The 22,962-nt window shown below is 45.3% G+C and overlaps 1 protein-coding gene across 3 annotated transcripts in view; it reads left to right on the top strand.

The window, feature by feature from the left end:
- Positions 1 to 3,018: 3,018 nt before the first annotated feature.
- Positions 3,019 to 22,962, top strand: part of STXBP1 (syntaxin binding protein 1) — a 49,715-nt gene continuing 29,771 nt past the window's right edge. For 2 of the 3 annotated variants that reach the window (XM_070430619.1, XM_070430618.1), the window contains exon 1: positions 3,019 to 3,200. In XM_070430619.1, coding sequence (XP_070286720.1) covers positions 3,164 to 3,200 — 37 coding nt within the window. In that variant the 5' untranslated portion in view covers positions 3,019 to 3,163. Of the gene's footprint in view, positions 3,201 to 7,111; positions 7,219 to 22,962 lie in introns of those variants that run through there. The other variant, XM_070430620.1, reaches the window with a different exon arrangement.

The raw sequence follows: 22,962 nt of genomic DNA, 5'->3' as shown, positions 1-22,962 counted from the left end.
GCGGTGGACCCGCTTGGGTCCGGACTCCCGAGGGATTCTGGCTCTGCTTGCTGATGCGCTGCCAACAAGCTGTTCACGCAGCCAGACCTCTCCTGAGGCCGAGCCCTGGGGCTGCGCCTGGGCGCTGGATGTGGTCCCCTGAGCATCAGGACGTCTGAGCGGGAGACCGGGGTCTGCACTTACAGCCGTGTGACCTCGGGCCAGTGACGCACCTCCCTGCGCCCCAGGAAAATGGGGTAATAATAGCCATAGTGAGAATTCAGGGAAAACTCACGAGAGTCCTTTGTGAAGTGTGTGGCTTGAATCAAATGTATATGCAAATAAAGAAAGCAGAGCAAAGGGCACTGAGCGATGACCGAGGGAGGATTTTACCCTGTCGTGTAGGTCATCTGCTGGCTCCTGGAGCCACCTGGAGAGAGAGGCCCTGAGCTTTGTTGTCTCTGTTTCAGAGACGCAGAAACCAAGGCTGAGAGATGTCGGAGAGCTCCAATCAGGTCTCGGATTCCACATCCAGAGAAATTCCAATCCGCCACCTCAGTCAGGGGTCCCGGAGTGAGCTCACAGTCTTTCACCCCCTTGCTCTCTCAAACATTCTATTTAAATTAACATCTGTCCCAAGTACTGCCATTCCCAGTGAACATTTCAGGTACACATCGCAGGAAGAGATTTCTTTTTGTCTCTCCTTCTGTAGAAACTAAGGAGCTGCTGTATTTTATTTGCTCTGACTTTGAGGTCTCATGCAGATTCACCTACTAGTCCTGGAGCTCTGCAGCGAGGTCTGCCCCTGGGGGCTGTCCGTTCACCCTGCCCCTTAGGCTCTCTGGCCCCCTCTCTTTTCCTGGAAAAACCAAACTCCTTTCTGGCTCTTGGTCTTTGTGCCTTCCGTATATCTGCCTAGGACACTCTCCCAGTCCCCTCTTGCTACCTTTTACTCATCTCAGGGAGCCTGTGCAGACTGTACCCCTCCTCCCGCACTGGGTCAGGTGCCCTGTCCTTCAGTCGCACAGCCCCTTGTCCTTCTGCTCCAGCACTAATTAGACTAGTGACTCAGTGCTGCATGTGACTTCTTGATTCCTGTCCGCCTCCCCAGCTAGAACCCCAGCTCCTTGAGGGCTGGCTCTGCTGACTTGTGCCATCTGGCCAAGGAGGGAGCATGTGGCATCACAGATGCATCTTAAGTCCCCTCTCCTTTGCAGACTATCCCCTCTGAGCCCAGACATAAAGAGGTGACAGGTGAATGCTTTCCCCGAGAAGCCTTAGGAAGGTTCTGTTGGGGTATTCTGGGGCAGGAATGAAAAGATGGTCAATCCTTCTTGCCCTGGAGCTGGTGGTTGAACTAGGACATGTGGCCTCTTGTCCTCACTGTTCACTGCATGACCACGGGAAAGTGTTCCTTTAGGCCCCGGCTTCTTTACTTGTGGCTCACATAAAATAAGGGTTCAGAATTCAGATTTTAGAATTGGATCTTTCCTTTGTCACTTACACAAAGTACTTACCTTCTCTGAATTTCAATTTTCTCATTTGTGAAACATTACATTTCTTTTTTTGGTGTGTGTGTGTTTTGTTAATCCTCACCTGAGAATATTTTTCCAGTGATTTTTAGGGAAAGTGGAAGGGAGAGAGAGAGACAGAGAGAAACATCGATGTGAGAGAGACACATCGACTGGTTGCCTCCCGCACTCAGCTAGGGTTTCTTAATATTATGAAAAAGACCCAGCTCACAGAGCTGTTTCAAAAACCTCATGAAAGAGTATTTATTCAATGTACAACTACTAGCACAGTCCTGTCCTTTTTTATTTTTAATTGGGCTCTACTCTATTTGTTGTTGTTTAAAGCCAAAGGTGAGCCCTGTCCCATATTTCAAAAGTAATAGCCCCCATTAACAAAAACATTGCAGCAAAAACACTGGCTGGGGACCACTTAGGATTCAGTGGTTCTCAACCTTCTGGCCCTTTAAATACAGTTCCTCATGTTGTGACCCAACCATAAAATTATTTTCGTTGCTACTTCATAACTGTAATGCTGCTACTGTTATGAATCGTAATGTAAATATCTGATATGCAGGATGGTCTTAGGCGACCCCTGTGAAAGGGTCGTTCAACCGCCAAAGGGGTCGCGACCCACAGGTTGAGAACCGCTGACTTAGATAAAGGTGGACTTCAAGAAGGAGATGCTAAGGGTAATCCCACAGCATATTCTTATCAGAATTGGGATTTAAATTTTTTTGAGTGCCCCCAAACTAGGATCTGAGTCGGCCTTGTACACGGCTGTAGCTCCAATGCCTGGAATAGCGGCTGACATACAGTATCGAGATAACAATAAATATTTGCTAATGAATAATATACAGCCTGATAGCCACATCTCGTGCTCAGATCGCTGAGCCTCAGTTTGTGTTTTCATCTGAAAGTGGAGATTTTTAAAAATGCCCAGTTATTATGAGAGTTTAATGAGATGATGCATGTCAGGGGCTTAGCTTGGCAAAGCTGGACACCTACCAGGTCAATGATGGTGGATGTATGAATAGATACCCAGAGAGAGATGGTGTCAATAAACCAACCGCATGCTATGGTTGTGGCTGGGAGTGGGCACCTCTCCTAAGAGATCTAGCCTCCGAGTTCCTTTGATGGGCAGGGGAAGAATGAAATGCTGCCAAGAAGAGGGAAGACGGGACCATAGCTGCATCTCCGGAAGATGGAGAGCGTCAGCAGCCTGTGGCCAGGGATTCAGGTGCAGAGGCAGCCGAGGGGACTCTAGGACCCGGAGCTCGGGGAGCGCGCGGGAGCCGGGGGCGCGCGGCGCGTGAGGCGAGGGGGTGGGCGCGGCTCCCGCTCCAGCCAGAGGCCGCCTCGCGCCCAGCCGCATCTCGGCGGGCGGGGCCGAGCCCTCGGGCCGCAGTGCGATTGGCGCAGCCGCGTGGGTGACGCTGACGGCTGGCTCGAAGCCCCGCCCCCGGCCGGCCCCGCCCCCGCGCGCTCACGCCGGCGGGTCGGCAGCCTCGCTCTGGCTCGAGCGGCGCCCCCGCGCGGAGTCCGAGCATCAGTCGGTCCCGAGAGCGGCTTCGGGACGGCAGGCTGCGGCCAGCGGAGCGCGCCGACCCGGGGAGCCGGCGGTGTCCGCGGGCGTCGCGTGAGGAGGCTCGCAGCCCGACGACTCGCGCAGCGCGATGGCACCCATCGGCCTCAAAGCCGTGGTCGGAGAGAGTAAGTGGAGTCGGGGTCTTCTCCGCGGGCGGGGCTGCGGCTGCGGCTGCCCCGGTGGAGCCGGGCGCCGTACCTGCCCAGCGCCCCGGGCCTGCGGGCCGGCTGCTCGCCCCTCCCGGCCCGGCCGGGGGCTTGCGGCAGGGAGGGCTCCGTTATTCCGGCACCGCCCTCCGAGGGCAGTCCCTCCGGCCTCCTGCGGCCGCGTCTGCTTCCCCGCTCCCCCCCGGCCCGCTCTCCCCATCCCCACTTCCACACCCTTCCCCCCTCCCCTCTGCTCCCCTCCGCCCATCCCTCCCCTTGATCCCCATCCCTTCCCTTCATCCCCATCCCTCTTGCCTCCACCCCCTTCACCCCATCTCTCCCTTCACCCCCATTTCTCCTCTTCACTCCTCCATTCCTTTCTCCTCCCTCTTCACCCCCGGCCCCCATCCCTCCCCCTTCGCCTCGCCTTTACCCTCTGCTGCTCATCACCCTCCCCTTCGGCACCTCATCACCCTCCCTTGCACCCCATTCTTCACCCCATCACCTCCCCCCCCATTTCCCTACTCCCCTTCCTTGCTTTCTTTATCCCCAAACCCCCTGATTCCACTCCTTTTTCTTGCTCCAGTCCCTCCCTCTCTCCCACCCTCCTTCGTGAATCGTGACGAGCGAAATCCCGGCCTGTGTCCTCCCCCCCCCCCCCCCCCCCCCGCCCCGCTTCCTCCTCCTTCCCGGGGAGCCGGAGCCGCGGGCCCCTCCGCAGAGACCCACCTGGGAGCGGCTCCGCGCGCCCAGCCCGGGCCACTGCGGGGAGCTGGGGACAAGCCCGTTTCCCCGAGGCCTGGCTCTGCGGGGCCGCGGCCACCGCTCTCCTCCCCCGCTCCCCGGGTCTGGGTTTCGAGGGCGGGATGGTCTCAGGGTCCGGACCCTCCGGAATCCCACCGGCGGCGGGGAGAGCCGCCTGGGCGGCGGGAGGGGCGGCCCTCTCCGCACCGCAGTCTGCAGGCTCCCTGTTGGCGCGGCTCAGCCCCTGCTTGGCTGCACGTTCCGGGCTGTTCCACCACCGATGCGGGAGGAAGCGGTTGTTTATGCGTTTGGAGGAAAGGCTCCACGTACATGGGTGTTTAAAAACGGGTAGTAGTGAGGGCTGATGTCGGTTATATTTGGAAAACGGAGTCCTCGGGCTAAGATTGGTGCTGTGTAGACAAACAGTGCCTCTTCGGGATTCGGGCTGTTTCTTTTAACGAACACTGTGTAAGGATCGCTGTGGGGTTTGCTGCCTCTTTTGGAATGAAGAGAAAATCAAAACTGGGCTTTTCTCCGGAGGAGAGGATAAGAAAGGACATAGAATAAAAATGGTGGAGATTCGTTTCCCTTCCAATGATTCTCTCCTGTGTCACACATTCTCTTCTACACCGGAAGAAAATGGTTATAAAAACTGAACCCCAAATGAGCAAGTTTTTTAAGTGCCCACTATGATACCTGCCGGCCCCTTGCAGTAAAGGTTCTGAATCACAGTGTACCTTCTATTTTCTAAGGTGAATCAAGGTGTTTAGGGCTGGAAGGGTCATAGGGATCCTGTAATGTCAACACCCTCACTGTAACTGTTGGGGGCAGGGGGGAATGGAGGCTGAGTCGTTAAGTGACTTGCCAAAATCAGTGTTAACTAATTTTTAAAACCTGGTGTCTATTTCCTTGCAACATTGGTAAAAAAAAATAACTTTCTTCCTAATTCCAGATATACCATTTACTTCCAGTGCCCTATATATAAAGTGCTATGGGCCCTGGCCGGGTAGCTCAGTTGGTTATAGCATTGTCCCAACAAACCAAGGTTATGGGTTCAGGCCCTAGCCAGGGCACATATAAGAATCAACTGATGAATGCATAAACCAGTGCAACAACAAATTGATGTTTCTCTCTCTCTCTCTCTCTCTCTCTCTCTCTCTCTCCTCTGTCTCCCCCCTTCCTTTCTCTAAAATCAGTCGATAAAATAAATAAATAAGTGTTATGGAACAGGAAGAATGTGAATGTTACATTACATTCTTTCAAATGTTTTGAATAAGGTGTTTTAAAAACAAAATCCTTAAATATTATAGAAATCAGGGTTTTGCATCCTTGCCACTTGCCAAGACCTTGTTCATGCAGGTGGCTCTTTAGTCCTCCCCGCCCCTTCTTTTTTAGAAGCAAGCATAAAGGTAAAAATGAATCACTATGTAATATGGCCAAAATTTCTTTTCTGAAATAAAGCAAAGCCACCTTTTATCAAAATAAAACCAAACTAATTTTACATATAGTTGGGAATCTGTGAACAGTGTTTTATTCCTTTAACAATTGAGTTTGGTATACATTTTGGAAATAAATATTATTGTAATCCTTTGGCAATACCACAGGTTAGTGCTGGCTCCTAATTTTGGATGGGGTTTCTAGCTTCCCCTTTTTCCTCTAAAAATAAAAGTGAAATAAAGTTTTTTTAATACCAAAATGCACCACTTTATTTTTTTTTATTTTTTTAAATATTTCATTGATTTTTTACAGAGAGGAAGGGAGAGAGATAGAGAGTTAGAAACATCGATGAGAGAGAAACATCGACCAGCTGCCTCCTGCACATCTCCCACTGGGGATGTGCCTGCAACCCAGGTACATGCCCTTGACCGGAATCGAACCTGGGACCTTTCAGTCTGCAGGCCAACGCTCTATCCACTGAGCCAAACCGGTTTCGGCAGTTTTTTTTTTGTTTTTTGGGTTTTTTTTAAATGTATTTTTATTGATTCCAGAGGAAGAGAGAGATAGCAACATCAATGATGAGAGAGAATCATTGATTGGCTGCCTCCTGCACGCCCCCTACTGGGGATGGAACCCACAACCTGGGAATGTGCCCTTGACTGAAATCGAACCCAGGACCCTTCAGTCCCCAGAGGGACGCTCTATCCACTGAGCCAAACCAGTTAGGTTAGAATGCACCACTTTATTTTATTTAATTTATTTTTAAAAAAATATATTTTATTGATTTTTTACAGAGAGGAAGGGAGAGAGAGTTAGAAACATCGATGAGAGAGAAACATCGATCAGCTGCCTCCTTCACATCCCCTACTGGGGATGTGCCCACAACCCAGGTACATGCCCTTGACCAGAATCGAACCTGGGACCCTTCAGTCCGCAGGCCGACACTCTATCCACTGAGCCAAACCAGTTTCGGCTAGAATGCACCACTTTAAATGTCATTGTCAAGCTTAGCCTTCCAATATAAACTAAAAACTCATAGTCACTGTTTATCATATTTCCTCATTAATTTTCTTCATAGGACTTAAAATGATCTGGAATGATCTTCTTCAGTGTTTTTGTTTTTTGTTTTTTGTTTTTGGTTGTTTCATCAAACAACCAAATGTCCAGTAGAGCAGAGTCTCCATCTGACATGTTCACCACTGTGTCCCCTGCCAGGCTTGGTGGCTGGCTCATAGTTGGCAGTCAGTGAATACTCACTGAATGAATGAATGAAGGATACGATGGAGAGCAAAATAAATGTAGTTTTGGCTTCTTGTCACATCTTTCTGAGTTGAGTTTTGGAATGGCGCTAGGTTCAGGCACAACAAAAGTAGAGGAGATGGGTCAACTTTAGTTGTTCGTTCAATAAATGTTTGTTCAGAGCCTGTTGGGAGTTATAGGGGAATGAAAGGTGACTAATATATGGGGCACTGCCTTACTGTGTGACAGACTTAGACAGTCCTGAATTCTGAGGTGCTTTCCCTGCCCCAAGTTTTCCCTGTCACTTACCAACACACTTAGGGTATACTCTGTGGATTGCATTTCTTTGTGTTGGTCTTGCCCTAGACCAGAAGTTTCTTTTTTTTTCTTTTGGTTAATCCTCATCTGAGGATATTTTCCCATTGATTTTTAGAGAGAGTGGAAGGGAGGGGGAGAGATAGAGAGAGAAACATTGATGTGAGAGAGACACATCGATTGGCTGCTTCCTGCAAGCGCCAACCAGGACCCTACCAGAGACTGGGATGGACCAGAGTCGGGGATTGAGCCTGCAACCAAGGTATGTGCCCTTGACTGGAATCGAACCTGGGACCCTTCAGTCCTTGGGAGGCTAACGTTCTATTCTGTGAGCCAAAACGGCTAGGGCATGACCTTGCCTTATTTTTATGTCTATCTTTAGTGTTGTTTATTAGGTCTTGGTACTCAGTCAATATTGAATGAATGACTTAATCTTATGTGTAGCAGTTAAGAGAATGGGCTCTGGAAACAGACTACCTGGGATAAAATTCTGATCTGTCACTTATTAGCTGTGTGACTTTTGCAAATAATGGAACCTTTTTGTGTCTCAATTCCTTTATCTACAAAATGGGTAATAATAGCACCTACATTGTGGGGTTCTATAGTATTAAATGATATAATACAGGTACAGCATTTAGCATAGTTCTTGGCATACAGTAAATTCAGTAAATATTATCATTATGAAAATATCCACAAAGAAAGTCAGTAGGAGTGTTACGGGATTTTGAGAAGAGACAGACTGCCTCTATCTGTGAGGCCAGAGTTTTGGGGGAGGAAGTAGAGTCTCGAATATACTTCTTGAAAAGGTACAAACGAACTGGAAAATGGAAGAATGGGCCTGAAGAACATATGGACGATTTGTAATCTGACCCAATTTCTTTTCCCGTCCTATTTATTTACATCCCCCCCGCCCCCACCATAAATGTGTTTTCTTCTGCTCGCCACAAAGAGATTGTACGAGAAAGGACAATGACATCTTTTGTGGAATTTTTATATATATTTTATGTTAATAGATTATGTTTCAATTATATAAATCCATGTTGTATAATCCAGAGCTTATTCCTGTTCCCTGAAGTTTTGTCAGTGTTATAAAGATGCAAGGATTACAAAATGTACTGTTCGTTTTTCTTTTCTTTTTTTAAAATCATTTTACTTTAAAAAATATTTTTTTATTTATTTCAGAGAGGAAGGTAGAGGGAGAGAGATAGAAACATCAATGAAGAGAGGGAATCATTGATTGGCTGCCTCCTGCACGCCCCCCACTGGGGATTGAGCCCACAACTCAGGCATGTGCCCTTGACCGGAATCAAACCCAGGACCCTTCAGTCCTCAAGCCGATGCTCTATCCACTGAGCCAAACCGGCTAGGGCCTGTTTGTTTTTCTTGTCGTTTCCTAGCTGTTAGCAATTTCCCCTCATATTTGCTTATCAGAATCATATTTTTTTTGGAAAAGAATGTAGTTGCCATGTGTACATTAAACACATACCTTTTTCAGATGGGGCCATGATTCATAGGATGTGTCACAAGTTGAGAAGACACCTCGATAGAAGCAGTCTTCATTCATTTCTTATACTTTTTTTTTTAAAGAAACAGCAAGTATATTTTAAACTATATTAAGTATATGTTGCATTTTTCCATTTTTAAAATTAAGGTATAATTTACACACAGTAAAATTCACCCCTTTTAGTGAACAGTTCTTCAAATTTCAGCCATTACACATGCATGTAACCACCACCATAGGCGACCAAGAACACACAGAGTGGAGAACCCGAGGACAGACTGCTGTCTACACATCTCGAAGCTGACAAATGTCTGTCTGGGCATCACTAGGCACATGGCAGAAACCCATCCACATTGCCATCAAGAATGGATCTGAGCCCTAGTCAGTTGCTCAGTGGTTAGAGCGTCAGCACGCAGACTGAAGGGTCTTAGGTTTGATTCCGGTCTAGGGCATGTACCTCGATCCCCAGCCCCCATAGGGGCATGTCTCTCACATTGATGTTTCTCTTTCTCTGTCTCTCCCCCTTCATTCCACTCTCTAAAAATCAATGGAAAAATGTCCTCAGGTAAGGATTAACTGGGGAAAAAAGGAATTATAAAGGAATGACACAGAGCACTATATGATTACATATAACGGAGACCTGGCATAAGACAGGAGATTAGAGAAAGCTTCCCTATGGAAGTGACATTTAAGCTACTTGCTTTTAGTTCCAGTTTGCTTTTTGTTTTTAAAATCAGAATCAACTACTTTTTCAGTTTCTTTGCAGATCCTATAGTTTTAAAATTTTAATATAATGATGGAATAGAATTAATTCTAATATTGATCAATCATTACACTTTTTAAATAAACTTTACTTGACAGTTATGTATTGTTCTTTTTCTGGATCATTAAATTTTACTCTTTATTTTTGCATCTATATTCATTAACATTTGAGCCTTCTTGTTCTTTGAGCATTCCAAGGATGGTCCCATCTCAGGGCTTTGTCTTTGCTGTTCCTTGTGTCTGAAATGTTCTTCCTTCAGATATCTGCATGCTTGTTTCCTTAATCCCTGTAGGTCTCTGATCAAACACCACCTCAACAATGAGGTCTTTTTTGAGTACTTTATTTTATTTTATTTTTTTAATCTTCGCCTGAGGATATTTTTCCATTGATTTTTAGAGAGAATGGAAGAGCGAGGGAAAGACAGAGAGAAATATCCATATGAGAGAAACTCATTGATTGGTTGCCTCCTGCAAGAGCCCTGACCAGGACCCGGGCCGGGATGGAGCCTGCAATCGAGGTACGTGCCCTTAAACGGAATGGACCCCAGACTGGAACTAGGGACCCTTCCGTCTGCAGGCCAACGCTCTGTCCACTGAGCCAAACCGGCGAGGGCTTGAGTACTTTATATAAAATGGCAACTTTGCTTGATTTCCCCCAGAATTTCCTATCCCTATCCCATGCTGAATCGTCAAATCTCACATGTCATTCTCACTGCTTTGTTTGTTGATCCCACCTCCACCGGCCAAATGTAAGCTCCATGAGAGCTTAGACTGTTTTGTTCACGCTGTGTCCCCTGCACCTGGAACAGTGCTGGTAATAGTGGGCCTCACTAAGTATGTGGAGTGGACAGTTGAGCTCGGTATTATACATAATATTTCTTTCTCTTAAATCTGTTTTAGATCTTCAGCATCAGAATTTCTCCTTAAACTGATTGGGAAGGTCCCCATCTTTTTACATGTTCCATAATAGATCAGATAACATGGAAATCCCTTCCTTGAATGTTAGAAATGACTTATTCATAAAACGATTTGAATTTGTTGCTCTTGGTGGGGAAGAGGATAAATATTGGGCAGCCTTTTACATTTGTTTTATTATGATTTGTTTATTTAGGCTTTCTACTTCTCCTTGAGTCAGTATTGGCAATTTATATTTCCTTAGAAAGTAGGCCTTTCAACTTAAAAATTTCAAACGTATTGACTAAATTAAATTTGTAGGATTAAAAAAAATATTCTGTACCAGTAGTTGTGATCTCCTTTCTCAGCTACCCTGCTTGTTATTATTTTATGAAAATACTTGCTAGAGACTTGTTTATTTTAATTGTTGTTTTTTGTTTTTTGTTTTTTGTTTTTTTTTTTTTTAAATATATTTTATTGATTTTTTACAGAGAGGAAGGGAGAGAGACAGAGAGTCAGAAACATCGATGAGAGAGAAACATCGATCAGCTGCCTCCTGCACATCTCCCACCGGGGATGTGCCCGCAACCCAGGTACACGCCCCTGACCGGAATCGAACCTGGGACCCTTCAGTCCGCAAGCCGACGCTCTATCCACTGAGCCAAACCGGTTTCGGCTTTTGTTTTTTTTTTTTAAGTTTCTTTCACCTATGTTGTGGGTATGTGTTCTTAATTAAATTCTAAATATTTGGTTAATTCTTTTCTTGTAATAAAAACATCAAAGGCTGAGTACAGCCATGGTTAAATCCCATAGGTTTTATTCCCAACCCTCTCCCATAGTTTTTAATATGCCATATTCTTGCCATTTATTTATAAATATAGTCTTTCTTTGTATTGAACTAGATGTTACTCTTATGGGGCGATAGTAGTTTAACTTGGGGCAAAATTTCTGTAACAGGTGATTTGAGACTCAGGTATCATTCATGTGCTAACCATCAGATGTAAGAGAGCAAAGATCTGCCACAGAATCCAAAAAGGGCTTATCGAATATGCACTGAAATATTTCCCCTCTGGCTTTTTTTGGCACACAGCACCTCCTAGGCAAACAGGTATTTGGCAGCTAATGAAGTATCTTTTCCTTAGTGGAGTAGCCAGGCCAAACTTTATAGTCATCACTGGCAACTCAACAGACATAAATTTTGAACCCTACTCCTGTGGTTGCCTGTATGAGAAGTGCTGGGAGAGTCCCCAACTGGGTCCTATTCTTTGATTGCCTCAGTTGCTTCTGTGCAGGGCCATTGCTGTTGCTAGGTAGGGCAAGGTATTTACGACTTCGTTTTAATTTCAGCAAGTATGAGTTTTACTTACATATTCCCCCCCATGCTCATTTAAAAAATTTTTTTTCTTAAATTACCAAGAAGCAGTGTTGGGTATTGGGAAAAGTTCTAGACTAGAAGTCAGATTCCAGCTAACAGCCCTGGTTTTAATGCTTAGTGGCTGGGTGACCGGGATGTATTATTTTTTAAAATACATTTTTATTGATTTCAGAGAGGAAGGAAGAGGGAGAAAGAAATAGAAATATCAATGATGAGAGAGAATCATTGATTGGCTGCCTCCTGCACGCCCCCCACTGGGGATGGAGCCTGCAGCCTGGAATCGAACCTGGGACCCTTCAGACCACAGGCCTACGCTCTATCTAAACCGGCTAGGGCTGGATGTATTATATAACCTTTTTTTAAATTGAGGAGTCTAATCCCAGTATCGCAGAATTCTTTAAAGACTCACATAAAATAATATGCAAAAACATTGCTTGGGAAACAAGAAAGAGTCGCTATAAGGGGTTATTATTATTTTACAGATATAATTACAGAGATTAGTATACCTGCTCAAAGTTACTGAATAAATCATTAGAAGAACCAAGGAAATTAGTTACTTTTTTGATAGACACATAATCTAATAATCGCTTGACAACAGCCAGCTATTGGCTACTCTGATGCCCTTTGGGAAGGTTTGCATTGGTTAAAACAAAGTAATTTATTCTGATGCACACTGATCTGATCTTAATATACGCCTCTGGGGCTCCGAAGCAAGAATAACTACTGATAGCTGAGATTGTAAGCTCTCACAGGCAGATTTCCAGTCGTCCTTTCTTTCTGTTTTTTGTATGCCACTGACATTTTGCTTTAAATGTCAACTAATTATTTGGTCTAAGAGCTGACCTTGTAGGAGGTGAATGAGATGTTAAGTATTTATCACACTAGGAAAGCCTATTTTATTCTTGAGGGTGGAAATAGAGGTGGAGAAAAGTAGAGGAAAACAAATTTTAAAAAAATCAGTGGAGTCTGGCTGTGAAGATATGGATTTGAGCCAGCGTCTCCAGCAGTCACTCCTTGTCGGGAGGACTTCTGAGATGACAGAGAGATCCAGGCTCGTGTATCACGGCTCGTTTCCATTTGAGCATGCCTGGGAGGGTTCTGGGACCAAGCTTTCCTTCATTTGACCAGTATTCATGCAGCCTCTCCTGCATGCCAGGAGCTGGGCTGGGGCAGCAGATACAAAGCTTATAAGCAGACCTGGTCCTAGTGGGAGTTGGACAAGCGGTGCTGATACATCAGGGTGAGGGCCCTGAGGGGCGGATGGTGATGACTTGGCCCCACTGTCGTCTTGTTTCCAGTGTTGCCTTTGAGAAGTTGGAAGACGTTTGATTGCAGTGCCTTCGTATGTGGCCCATGCCTTCCCCTCTGAAACCTTCGATCTATCCCCAGCTTTCTGGACTTTCATAGCAATTTGCTTTGGTATTTCCTGTTCTTATCCATTGTGTTAGACTTTTTTTTTTTGTAAAGGGCCATGTAGTAAATACTTTAGCTTCTGTGGTCCAGGAATGATCTTTGCCACACATTCTTTTTTTTTTTTTGTCCTACCCCTTTAAAGTATAAAAGCCGTTCTTAGCTTATAGTGTACAAAACCAGTCTGCAGGCTGCATTTGCCGGATGGGCCGTAGTCTGTTAGACATGCAGTGGCCCTCTGCCGTCTGGCACCTGGCACCATTGACTTCTTCAATAATTTCACTAGTTTCTCCTGAGTTTCTCTTTATGCAATTCCTACTATTCAGATGTTAAACCTCTTGGACTTGTCCTCTAATTTTATCTTTTCTCTTCAGTTATTTATCTCTTTGGCTCTTTGCCTCAGCTTTATCTTCCAGCCCTTCTATTTAATTTTAAGTTTCTGCTGTCAGGTTGTGTAAACATTCTAATAGCTCTTTTTCGTTTTCTTTTTTATAGCCCCTATTCTTGTTTCATGGATGCGGTGTCTTCTTTGATGTCTCTGTCCGTCTATCTCTCTCTTTTGAAAAATTTCTGCCTGGTCTGTTTCCTCCAGGTTTTACTTTCGTCTCTACTTTCCATGTAGGAACTTTCCTCGAACGCGACCCACACCTGGCTGGCTGCTTGTGATTAGGAATGAGAGACATAGGCTGATTGGGAGTGCTGACCTGGTGGTGGCTCTGATCTGGGTGGGCTGTTTTGTGGGGACTCCAATGTCAGTATCTTTAGATTTTCTTCTTGGGCTTGATTCCCCAGAGAAGTCTCTTTCCGGCTCCTGCCTGGGGGATAAAGGTCAAGCTGCCCCAATTCTGGGAGCTGAGTGGATGAAGAGGGCCCGGGACGGAGGGTAGATCTCACAGTCCCCACATATGGTCACGTAGGCCCTGTTTTCAGTATTAGACTCATGCTCTCAGCTGTGCCTTGGTCCCCAGGCCAGGGACCCTCTGCACTCGAGAGGAAGGGTTGGTGTTCTGCTATGTTGGAAGGACGATCACCCAGGGAGGGGAAGTGGTAGAGTGGCCCTAGGATGTGACTGTTTCTCAAGTACCTTTCTATCAACATGTCTGTGCCCCCTCCCGTTCTTTTAAGTCCCAGAGGCACCTGGCACTGCCAGTTCCCCAAGCTGGTGAGGGATTTTCTGTGCACGTTTGGCTGGCTTTCGTGGCCCTGGCTTAGGACTCCACTTCAGCTGGATCCTGCTTTCCTGGGCCTGCTAGGTCAGTTACCACACATGGTTACAGGAAAGAAGACCACAGACTTGGAATTTTCAAATAAGGCTTTACCATTGATAAGAACTGTGTTCCTGGAAGGAAGGCGGGGAGTGGCTGCCAGCCAGAGGCGGGGACCACCACACCCTGGTTCCTTAACAGCAAAATGACTGGTTCTTTTGGCCACAGTGTTCCCTTCCCGCTGACAGGAGAGTGGAAATTGGCTGCTGGAGCTCTAGGGCCAATTGTCTGGGCAGCAAGCAAAAGTCCAAGTAAACAGAGGCAGCTTGAAAAATACTTGGGACACCCCGAGTCCGGGAACTTCATCCTGAACGGGCTCACTAGCCCACTGGGAAGCAGGGAATCGAGTGAAGCCTAAAGGCATATCCATCCCCAGTGGAGTGGTCCTGGGCACAGAACTCTTCACTAAGTTATATCATTTGGAGAGAGGCTTCCCCAGTCAGTTCTCCACCACCCACCCATCCCCTAGCAGAAGGCAGAGCAAAACCATTGTCCCAGCACACATTCAGAGGGCAGTATTCACATGATGCCCAGGTAGATGGGGGAGGGACAAAGAAGGCCCATCCACACATTGTCCTACAAAGAATGACCAGGGAGAATTGCCTCTGGTCTAAGTGATTTGAGCAGAAAAGGAAAAAAAAATCTACGCGGCATTTTGTAAAAGTTTGATAAGGAAAAACAACAGAAACCTGGCATAAAGGCTCAGGTAAAGAATTTGTTTTTTAAATCACTCTCAAGCATAAACATGACAGTCCGAGAGCTCACAGGTCAGGTAATGTGAAAAATCAGAAGGAAGTGGAAAATGGGCCAGCCAGGCCAACGAAATAGAAAGCAAGTGATAGCATGGCAGAAGTAACACACCAATTTTAAAACATGCGAAGCAGAATATATTCTTTAGAGTATGGGAGGCTGACGAGGAAACCACCCGGTCTGCATATCCACTGAAAGTTCCTGCAACTCAGCTATTTCTTTTGGATTTTCTGGTGTTTCTCCTCTTCTCAGAGCTCCGCCTTCTTCCCCGGTGCGTTATCCTGACAAACCCAACCGGATGTTTCCTTTTCTTGGTATCTCGTTGTAACCAGTTACATGGGTTTGGGGAAAGGAAGCGGCCCTCCTGAAACCAGACCTTTGTGTGTGTTGGGGTATGTGGGTGGGGGCCTGCGGAAGCTCCCCTGGGGTGTCACGTCAGTGCGACACCTCTAGACTGGCTGTACTGAAGGTTCCAGGTGGAGCTTGAGCCTGTGGTCTTGTCATGCTTTGTGAGACTAAACCTTTCTTAATATCTCAGACCTGAAGCAGGTTAACTCTTAGAGCAGAACAGATTGGGCTGGTCAGAACCTTGGATTTCAAAATAAGAGGGTTCCTACCAGCACGGTCGTGGACAAGGCACTTGATCTCGCTCAGATTCACTTGCTTTATAAAGTTGATGAGGGCAGGGCTTCCCAGCCTCGGCACGATGGACATTTTGAGCCTGTGCACTGTGAGATGTGTAGCAGCATCCCTGGCCCCTCCCCAGAACATGCCCATACCACCCTCCAATTGTGACAATCAAAAACGTCTCCAGACATGGCCCAGTGTGCCCTTGTGGGCGGGGTAAGGTCACTCCCTATAGAGAACCACTGGACTAGATGATCCTAAGTCCCCTGTCTGTTCTGGGTTTTGGGGATTGCATGAAACATTCCATTCTTTCCCCCGCTTTTCAAAGTGTAGTTTTCCTAACCCTTTAGTCCTTAGGGAAACTCACACTTAACTCAAGAAATGTGATTTGGAGCCATTAAATGCCACATCTGCCAATTTAAGATGCTGGCCACAGCTTGGGTTCCTGCCAAGATCATGATAGATACTGATTCTTGGTCCCTACAGTTCAAGGCGGAATTACTGTGGTCATCACAGAGTGCGCTTAGGAGGCCGAGCTTTCTGCAGAGGAACAGATACAGGCTGACAACCAAATGGGCCATTCGCAGCTGAGCTCTAACGTGTAGGGCCATGTGCTTGTTCCTTTAGTAAATGCAAAAGCTTCCCAAACGCCTGCCTATCTTGTATGAAAATGGGCCTCATTAGTGAGGCCTTTAAAAAAAAGTCTTATTTGCAATAATAGTGCTTTCTGTCCTGGAAGACTAATTGCCATTTTAGCATTTTTTGGTTTTGTTTGGTCTCTTTGTTTCAAAATATTAATATAACTCAATAGTATTTACTACCATAAGCTATTGATTTTAAGAAGATATAGATGTTTTGGTTTTCTTTTTTGATTGATGTTTCCATTTGCGTATTTTTGGTAACTTCACAGCTCCTTTTACCCATGGAACATCGTGTTGTAGGCAGCCTCTGGAGAAGAAAATAGCTGCTTTGGCACTGTCGCATCTAAAGTGCAGCTGGGAAGTCCTATTTCTAATCTCCTCTTGTCCCCAGTTTAAGATTTCCTTTCTGATCAGAGTTCCAAGGTCCATGGGCTTTGCTTTAGACTTCCTAGCTCCTTAACCTTTGACTCTAAACCAGTGGTTCTCAACCTTCTGGCCCTTTAAATACAGTTCCTCATGTTGTGACCCAGCCATAAAATTATTTTCGTTGCTACTTCCTAACTGTAATGTTGCTACTGTTATGAATCGTAATGTAAATATCTGATATGCAGGATGGTCTTAGGCGACCCCTGTGAAAGGGTCGTTCGACCGCCAAAGGGGTCTCGACCTACAGGTTGAGAACCGCTGGTCTAAACCTTAGGAAGCAGAATAGGGAAAATTAGATAGAAAATGAGGAGTCATTTCAGTAACTCTATCCAGCATCTTTATGAGTCCGAGGTTAGGATTCGGTTTCTCGGAGATCAGGCATCTGTTTATCATCGTGCACTCCTCTCAAATCCTGGCAGCAGCCCAAGGCTGGTGTACACCATTGGACATTTGAGTCTTACACAGTCTCGGTGTGCTTACAAGGGCAGGGGCACCAAGTCATCGTTCACCCATCCCTGCACAGTCTAAAGCTGTGACCATTCCAGACAGTGGGCCTCCTCCTTCCTCTCCCACTCCCCATCCCCGAAAGGTAACCCTGAATAGGAGCATTCTCAGCTTTACCAGTTGCCATTCAACAGTATGGGGAGTGGGGCCCTGTTCTTGCCCTGTGGCTGGCAATTTGTGGTCTCTATTTTGGTCTCTCTGACTTCCACAAAGTCACCCTTTAGATAGAAGTTTATAGGAAATTACAATTTTAGATAATGATATTTTATAGGAGTAGGTGAGGATACCTGTCTTCAGATGAAGACACGATGGAACAGTTTTATATTAAGCAAAACTGCATTTGTTTTTTGAGTTTGAAGGTTTCGTCTAAAATTCTCTGATGACTTTAAAAAAAAACCAAACAGCTTTCTTGAGATACGAATCACACACCATACCATTCATCCATTTAAAGTATACAATTTTAGTGTAGTCACAGAATTCTGCACCCATCATAATTTTAGAATACTTTCATTACCCCAAAGAAACTCTGTACTCCTTAGATATCACCCCCAACTCTCCCCCGGCCCCAAGCAACTACTAATCTACTCTCTATTGCTATGGCTTTGCCTATTCTGGACATTTCATAATAATGGAATCACATGGGGGGGTAGGGGAGGCCGGGGGGAAGGTCAATGGGGGGGGGGGGGGGAAGGGGACATATGTATTACTATTTGTAATACCTTAAATAATAATAATAAAAAAAAGGAATCACACATGTGGTCCTTTGTGGTTGGCTTCTTTGGCTTAGCATTTTTAAAGGTTTGTTCGTATGTAGCATGTGTAAGTACTTCATTCCTTTTTATGGCTGAATAGTGTTTCATTACATGGATATACTTCATTTATTTATCCCTTCACCAGTTGATGAGCATTTGGGGTACACTTTTTGGCCATAATTGACAGGGGGTGGGGTTCCAGGGTCCCAGCCCGGCACACACTGGTAAGCAGTGCAGCCGTCTTCCTAGAAACTCTGTTGCTTTATCAAAGTCCGCTTGGTTTCTTTGTAGTTATTTCGTATCTGCCGCCTCCCTAAATGCTTTTCTGTTTCTATAGTTTTTCAGTTGATTCCCATGATTTCCTACGGCAGATAGTCTGCATCTTTCTTACCATTATTCTATCTCATTTTGTTTGCCTGTCGTAGTGAAATTTCAGAACAATGTTAAGTGAGAGCGAATTAAAAATATAGTCCTGTGTGCCCGTGCTGTGCCATGAAATGTGTTACCTTCTGTGGGCCCTGCCCGTGATTCACATCGATACATCTGTTCCTAAATAAACGGAGGTCACTGTCTGCTCCACAGGGGTAAGGATTCTCCCCTTCAATTTTGTATTTACATGTACGGTTTATGCGCATTGGCGCATTGGCACCGTTATTTCAAAGTGTATTCACATATGTATTGTGGGTCAGAGAAGTTTTAAAGTTTTTGGTGAAATACCCAGAGTTTGCTTTTAGATGTTTTTGTGATTATTTTAAAGCTGTATTTTTAGTATTTACTTCCTTTTAATAGGGTTTTTACATTATATGAAAATTTTTGATTGGTGGAAGTGATATGTCATAGTTTTCTTGTCTGTATGAACAACGTTTTTATAGTGATATTGTAATCGGTGCCTTTTGTTGGATGCCTCCTATGTGCCTGTACTAGGTATTTTATCTCATTAGTCTTCACAACAGGTCATTAGAGTATTCTAATTTTTTAAAAAAATATTTGTATTGGTTTCAGAGAGGAAGGAAGAGGGAGAGAGAGATAGAAACATCAATGATGAGAGAGAATCATTGATTGGCTGCCTCCTGCACACCCCCTACTGGGGAATCGAGCCCACAACCAGGGCATGTGCCAGCAAATGCCTGAAGCTGGATTTTCCCTAGTCCAGTGGTCGGAAACCCATGGCTCGAGAGCCACATGCGGCTCTTTGGCCCCTTGAGTGTGGCTCTTCCATAAAATACCACGTGCGGGCACGCACGTACAGTGCAATTGAAACTTCGTGGCCCATGCGCAGAAGTCGGTTTTCGGAAAGGAGATAGACGAAACAAGTATACAAGAGGAGTGTGGATGGGAAAATTGGAAGGGGTCAACCTCAGCGAACGTACCTCAATCAGATTGAGGACTTTTTTAGCAAAGGCCAGCTTAGGAGTACCCTAATTAAGTTAATAACAATGTACCTACCTATATAGTTTAAGTTTAGAAAATTTGGCTCTCAAAAGAAATTTCAATCGTTGTACTGTTGATATTTGGCTCTGTTGACTAATGAGTTTGCCAACCACTGCCCTAGTCTAACTGTAGTGCTTCCCTTGGCGTTCCTTCTTAATCGTGAGGGTGGGGAAGACCTCTACCTGAGTAATTAGCGTTACCCTCACACCACCACGGTCTATTCAGGAGGGTGCCTTTTCCAGGAACTGCCATCGGGGCTGGGATGACTGCAGTCTCTGTGCTTTGGGTCGGTAAGAGGAGAGTAGCTGTGAGTTGAGTCCAGCAAAGGGAGGTGCTTCTCCTCCCGGCCTGGGGCCCCCTGCTCCTGGTGCACCTGTGCAGGGCGGCGTGGAGCTCCGGGGCTACAGAGCGGAGAATATTTGAATCCCCGTGGTTTTGAGGACTTTGGTGATGCTCACATTCCCCTCAAACTTCCGGTTCATCTGATATTAGTCCTGCTTTTTCTGGTGTTGTGGAGTGCCCTGGGCTCAGGTGTCCTGATACGGGTCACTGCGGAGGGCGGTCATTGCCAAGGCTAAGGACAGGGCTTCACCAGGTGGGTAGGATTTGCAACTGTCGCTAGTCTGAGCTTTGGGACTCCAGCTGGTATATCGGGTGCACCTGAAGAGATCCCAGATAATCTGAGCACCTGCTGTTTTTCTCAGGACTTGTTGAGTTTGGGAGTCAGCTAGGATCTAGGGCAGTCGTTCTCAACCTTCTGGCCCTTTAAATACAGTTCCTCATGTTGTGACCCAACCATAAAATTATTTTCGTTGCTACTTCATAACTGTCATGTTGCTACTGTTATGAATCGTAATGTAAATATCTGATCTGCAGGATGGTCTTAGGTGACCCCTGTGAAAGGGTCGTTCGACCGCCAAAGGGGTCGCGACCCACAGGTTGAGAACCTCTGACTAGGGTGTGGTTGAAGGAACCCACTTCCTTACCCCTTTGGCAGTGAGGGAAGCAGAGTCCACCAGGCCCGTGGCCTCGTACTTATGGAGAAGTTGCAGCTCCCTGGTCTCTTTTGTCCCGTCTCCTTTGACCAGGTGGGTGGTGGAGGGATGTTTGGCTGTAGGAACACGTGACTTGGCGCACAGAAAGGAGACCAGCTGGCTGGACCAGAGTCAGAGGCTTTATTCTTTCTTTTCACACAAGAGAACTTACAGGGAGATAGACTGTGATCGGCAGCGGATTATTTGTGAGGAAGTAGCCCAAGCGACTTGACTCTCTTAATACTCAGATGGGCTCTAATCCTTGTTTCCTTTCTGGTCTGGGATCAGAAAATGTAGGGCAGGGTTAGAATTGGCTGATGACAATACCCACGACAAGTTATGCCCCAGAAGCTCAGAACCGGTCAGAAGGGTGGGCGTGGCAGCTGTCAGTCCGTCTTCGCTACTTGTGATACTTGTTTTAATTTTTTTGATTCTACCTCTATCTTCCCTTATCAAAAAGTGACTTGAATTTAAAGCCAATGAATGAAAATTAATTTTGTGGAGCAAAGAAAAAAGTATTAATCCTCAGTAATAAAATAAAGTCAAATAAAAACAGTGAAATATACCATTTTCTGCTGACACTTTAGCAAAGATTAAAAATAAGCACACCTCAAGTTATTATTTTATTAGTATGTTAATTTGGAAAGTACTGGTGAGGGTGTAACGTACTGCTGAGGGTGTGAATTGTGCTTTTGCAAAATAATTCAGAAGAATTTATCAAGAGCCCAGAATATTTGTACTCTGCCTGTTCATTCCATACCCAGAAAGCTCTCCTAACAGAATCACTTACATTATTTTTAGACCATTTTTCCTATTACAAAAAATAATATATGCTCAATGCAGAAAGCTGGGGAGAACATAGGAAGACAAATTAGCAATTACAGATTAATCATAATCTTACTGCACAAAAATAACATTTTGGTATAACTTTCTCTAATTTTTCCTGTTTTTGTATACTTTTAAAAAATAGTTGTAACATGCCCTTTCCCCCGCTCTTAGCCATATATTTTGAGCAATTTCTCCCTCTGTTGTACTCACCTGGGGAAACCCTAACCCTAAACTAGTTGAAACCAACTCTTCTTTTCTTCCTGGCCTGTACCTGGATAGGCGAACATTGTTTGAAAACACACATACACAAAACACAATTGAGCTGCCTGGTTTCACATTAAATTCATGGTCATGAACCTCAAATTAGCCCTTAGTACTGTCCAGAAATGCTAAAACATCTCTAAATTCACTTTCCCAGACTTCAGGGAGATATTGGATACCCTCTTTCTTTAAACCTTCCATGTATGAGACCACTCTGCCCTCTCTTAGCCAGGACTCATCTCCAGCAAGGAGACCCTCACCTCTGCCGCCAGATCTTCAAGGTCTCCTCCCGCTTCCCACTGGGGCCATGTGGTACCTGCCCTTGTTCACGCCTGGTGCTTAATGACTGGCCAACAGTGGCTACGCAACAAATGTTACTGAATGAGTGAATGAATGCATTTATATAGTTCCTAATCATTATTATTATTATTCCTAATGAGTACATAGTATTCCATTGTACAAATGTAACCTAAAGGACTTACCACTGCTCTATTACTTTATATATTTGTTTCCAATTTTTCATTCCACTGAAACATGGGAAATAATCTAAATGGATATTGGACTATTATGGTTGCAATTTAAATCCTAGGAGGCATTTTTATTAACCTGGGGAAATGAGTTTGGCGACTGAAAAAAGCATAATTAAAACTATATATATCATGATTTTAACTGTAAACGTGCAGAGAAAAAGCTAGTAGGAAATAACTAAAATGTTCATTAAGCATTTCAAGTTGACAGGATTACAAATTATTATTTTTTTTAAGTAAACAAGTAACACACGATATTTTCTGTGTTTTCCAAGAGTACTGCAGTGAGTGTGTTGTTATAATCAGGAAGACAGTTCTAAATGTTTCAGAACACATTTGCTGCACATCAGATTATTGCGAGTAGTCAAAAGCAGAGTTAGGAACCACTGTGCTCTAGAGAATGACCTACGTGTTTGAAACACACTTGCTAAGAGGCCTGCTCACTACCTGGGTTTAGAAAAGGTGGTAAAAGTGGCATTTCCTATGAGACCTGCACGGCTGGGGACACTCAGGTGTAAAGGGGAATGATAGAGACGAAGCAAACACTCTTTGGGAACCTCAATTTTTAAAAGTGTAAAGTAGTCCTGAGACCAAAAAGTTTGAGAACCACCAAATTAAGGAAACAGGAAGAGAACTCTTTTTTGGTGTTGTTGTTAATCCTCACTGATTATTGGAGAGAGTGGAACAGAGGGAGTGGGAGAGCGAGATATGAAATGTTGATGTGAAAGGGACACATTGATTGGTTGCCTCCCGCACATGTGGCTGGGGACCAAACCTGCATCCCAGGTGCCCTTGACTGGCAATCGAACTTGTGACCCTTTGGCTCCCAGGCCAGAGCTGTACCACTGAGCCACACCGGCCAGGGCAGGGAGAAAACGCTTTACGGTGGGTTGAGTCTGGCTCAGTGAATAGACATTGAACAACGAGAACAAAGCCTATGGGGAGAAAAATTACCGAGTCTAGTGGGCAGACGTTGAAGTCCTTGAAATTACATTAAAGTTTCCTTTCTCCTTTTCTT

The sequence above is a fragment of the Myotis yumanensis genome, unplaced genomic scaffold, assembly GCF_028538775.1.
Source record: "Myotis yumanensis isolate MYYU_CA2020_CCGP unplaced genomic scaffold, mMyoYum1.0.hap1 SCAF_12, whole genome shotgun sequence".
NCBI classification, from domain to species: Eukaryota; Metazoa; Chordata; class Mammalia; order Chiroptera; family Vespertilionidae; genus Myotis; species Myotis yumanensis.
Note: the sequence above shows the minus strand (reverse complement) of the source record. Positions and strands in the feature narration are given on the sequence as shown.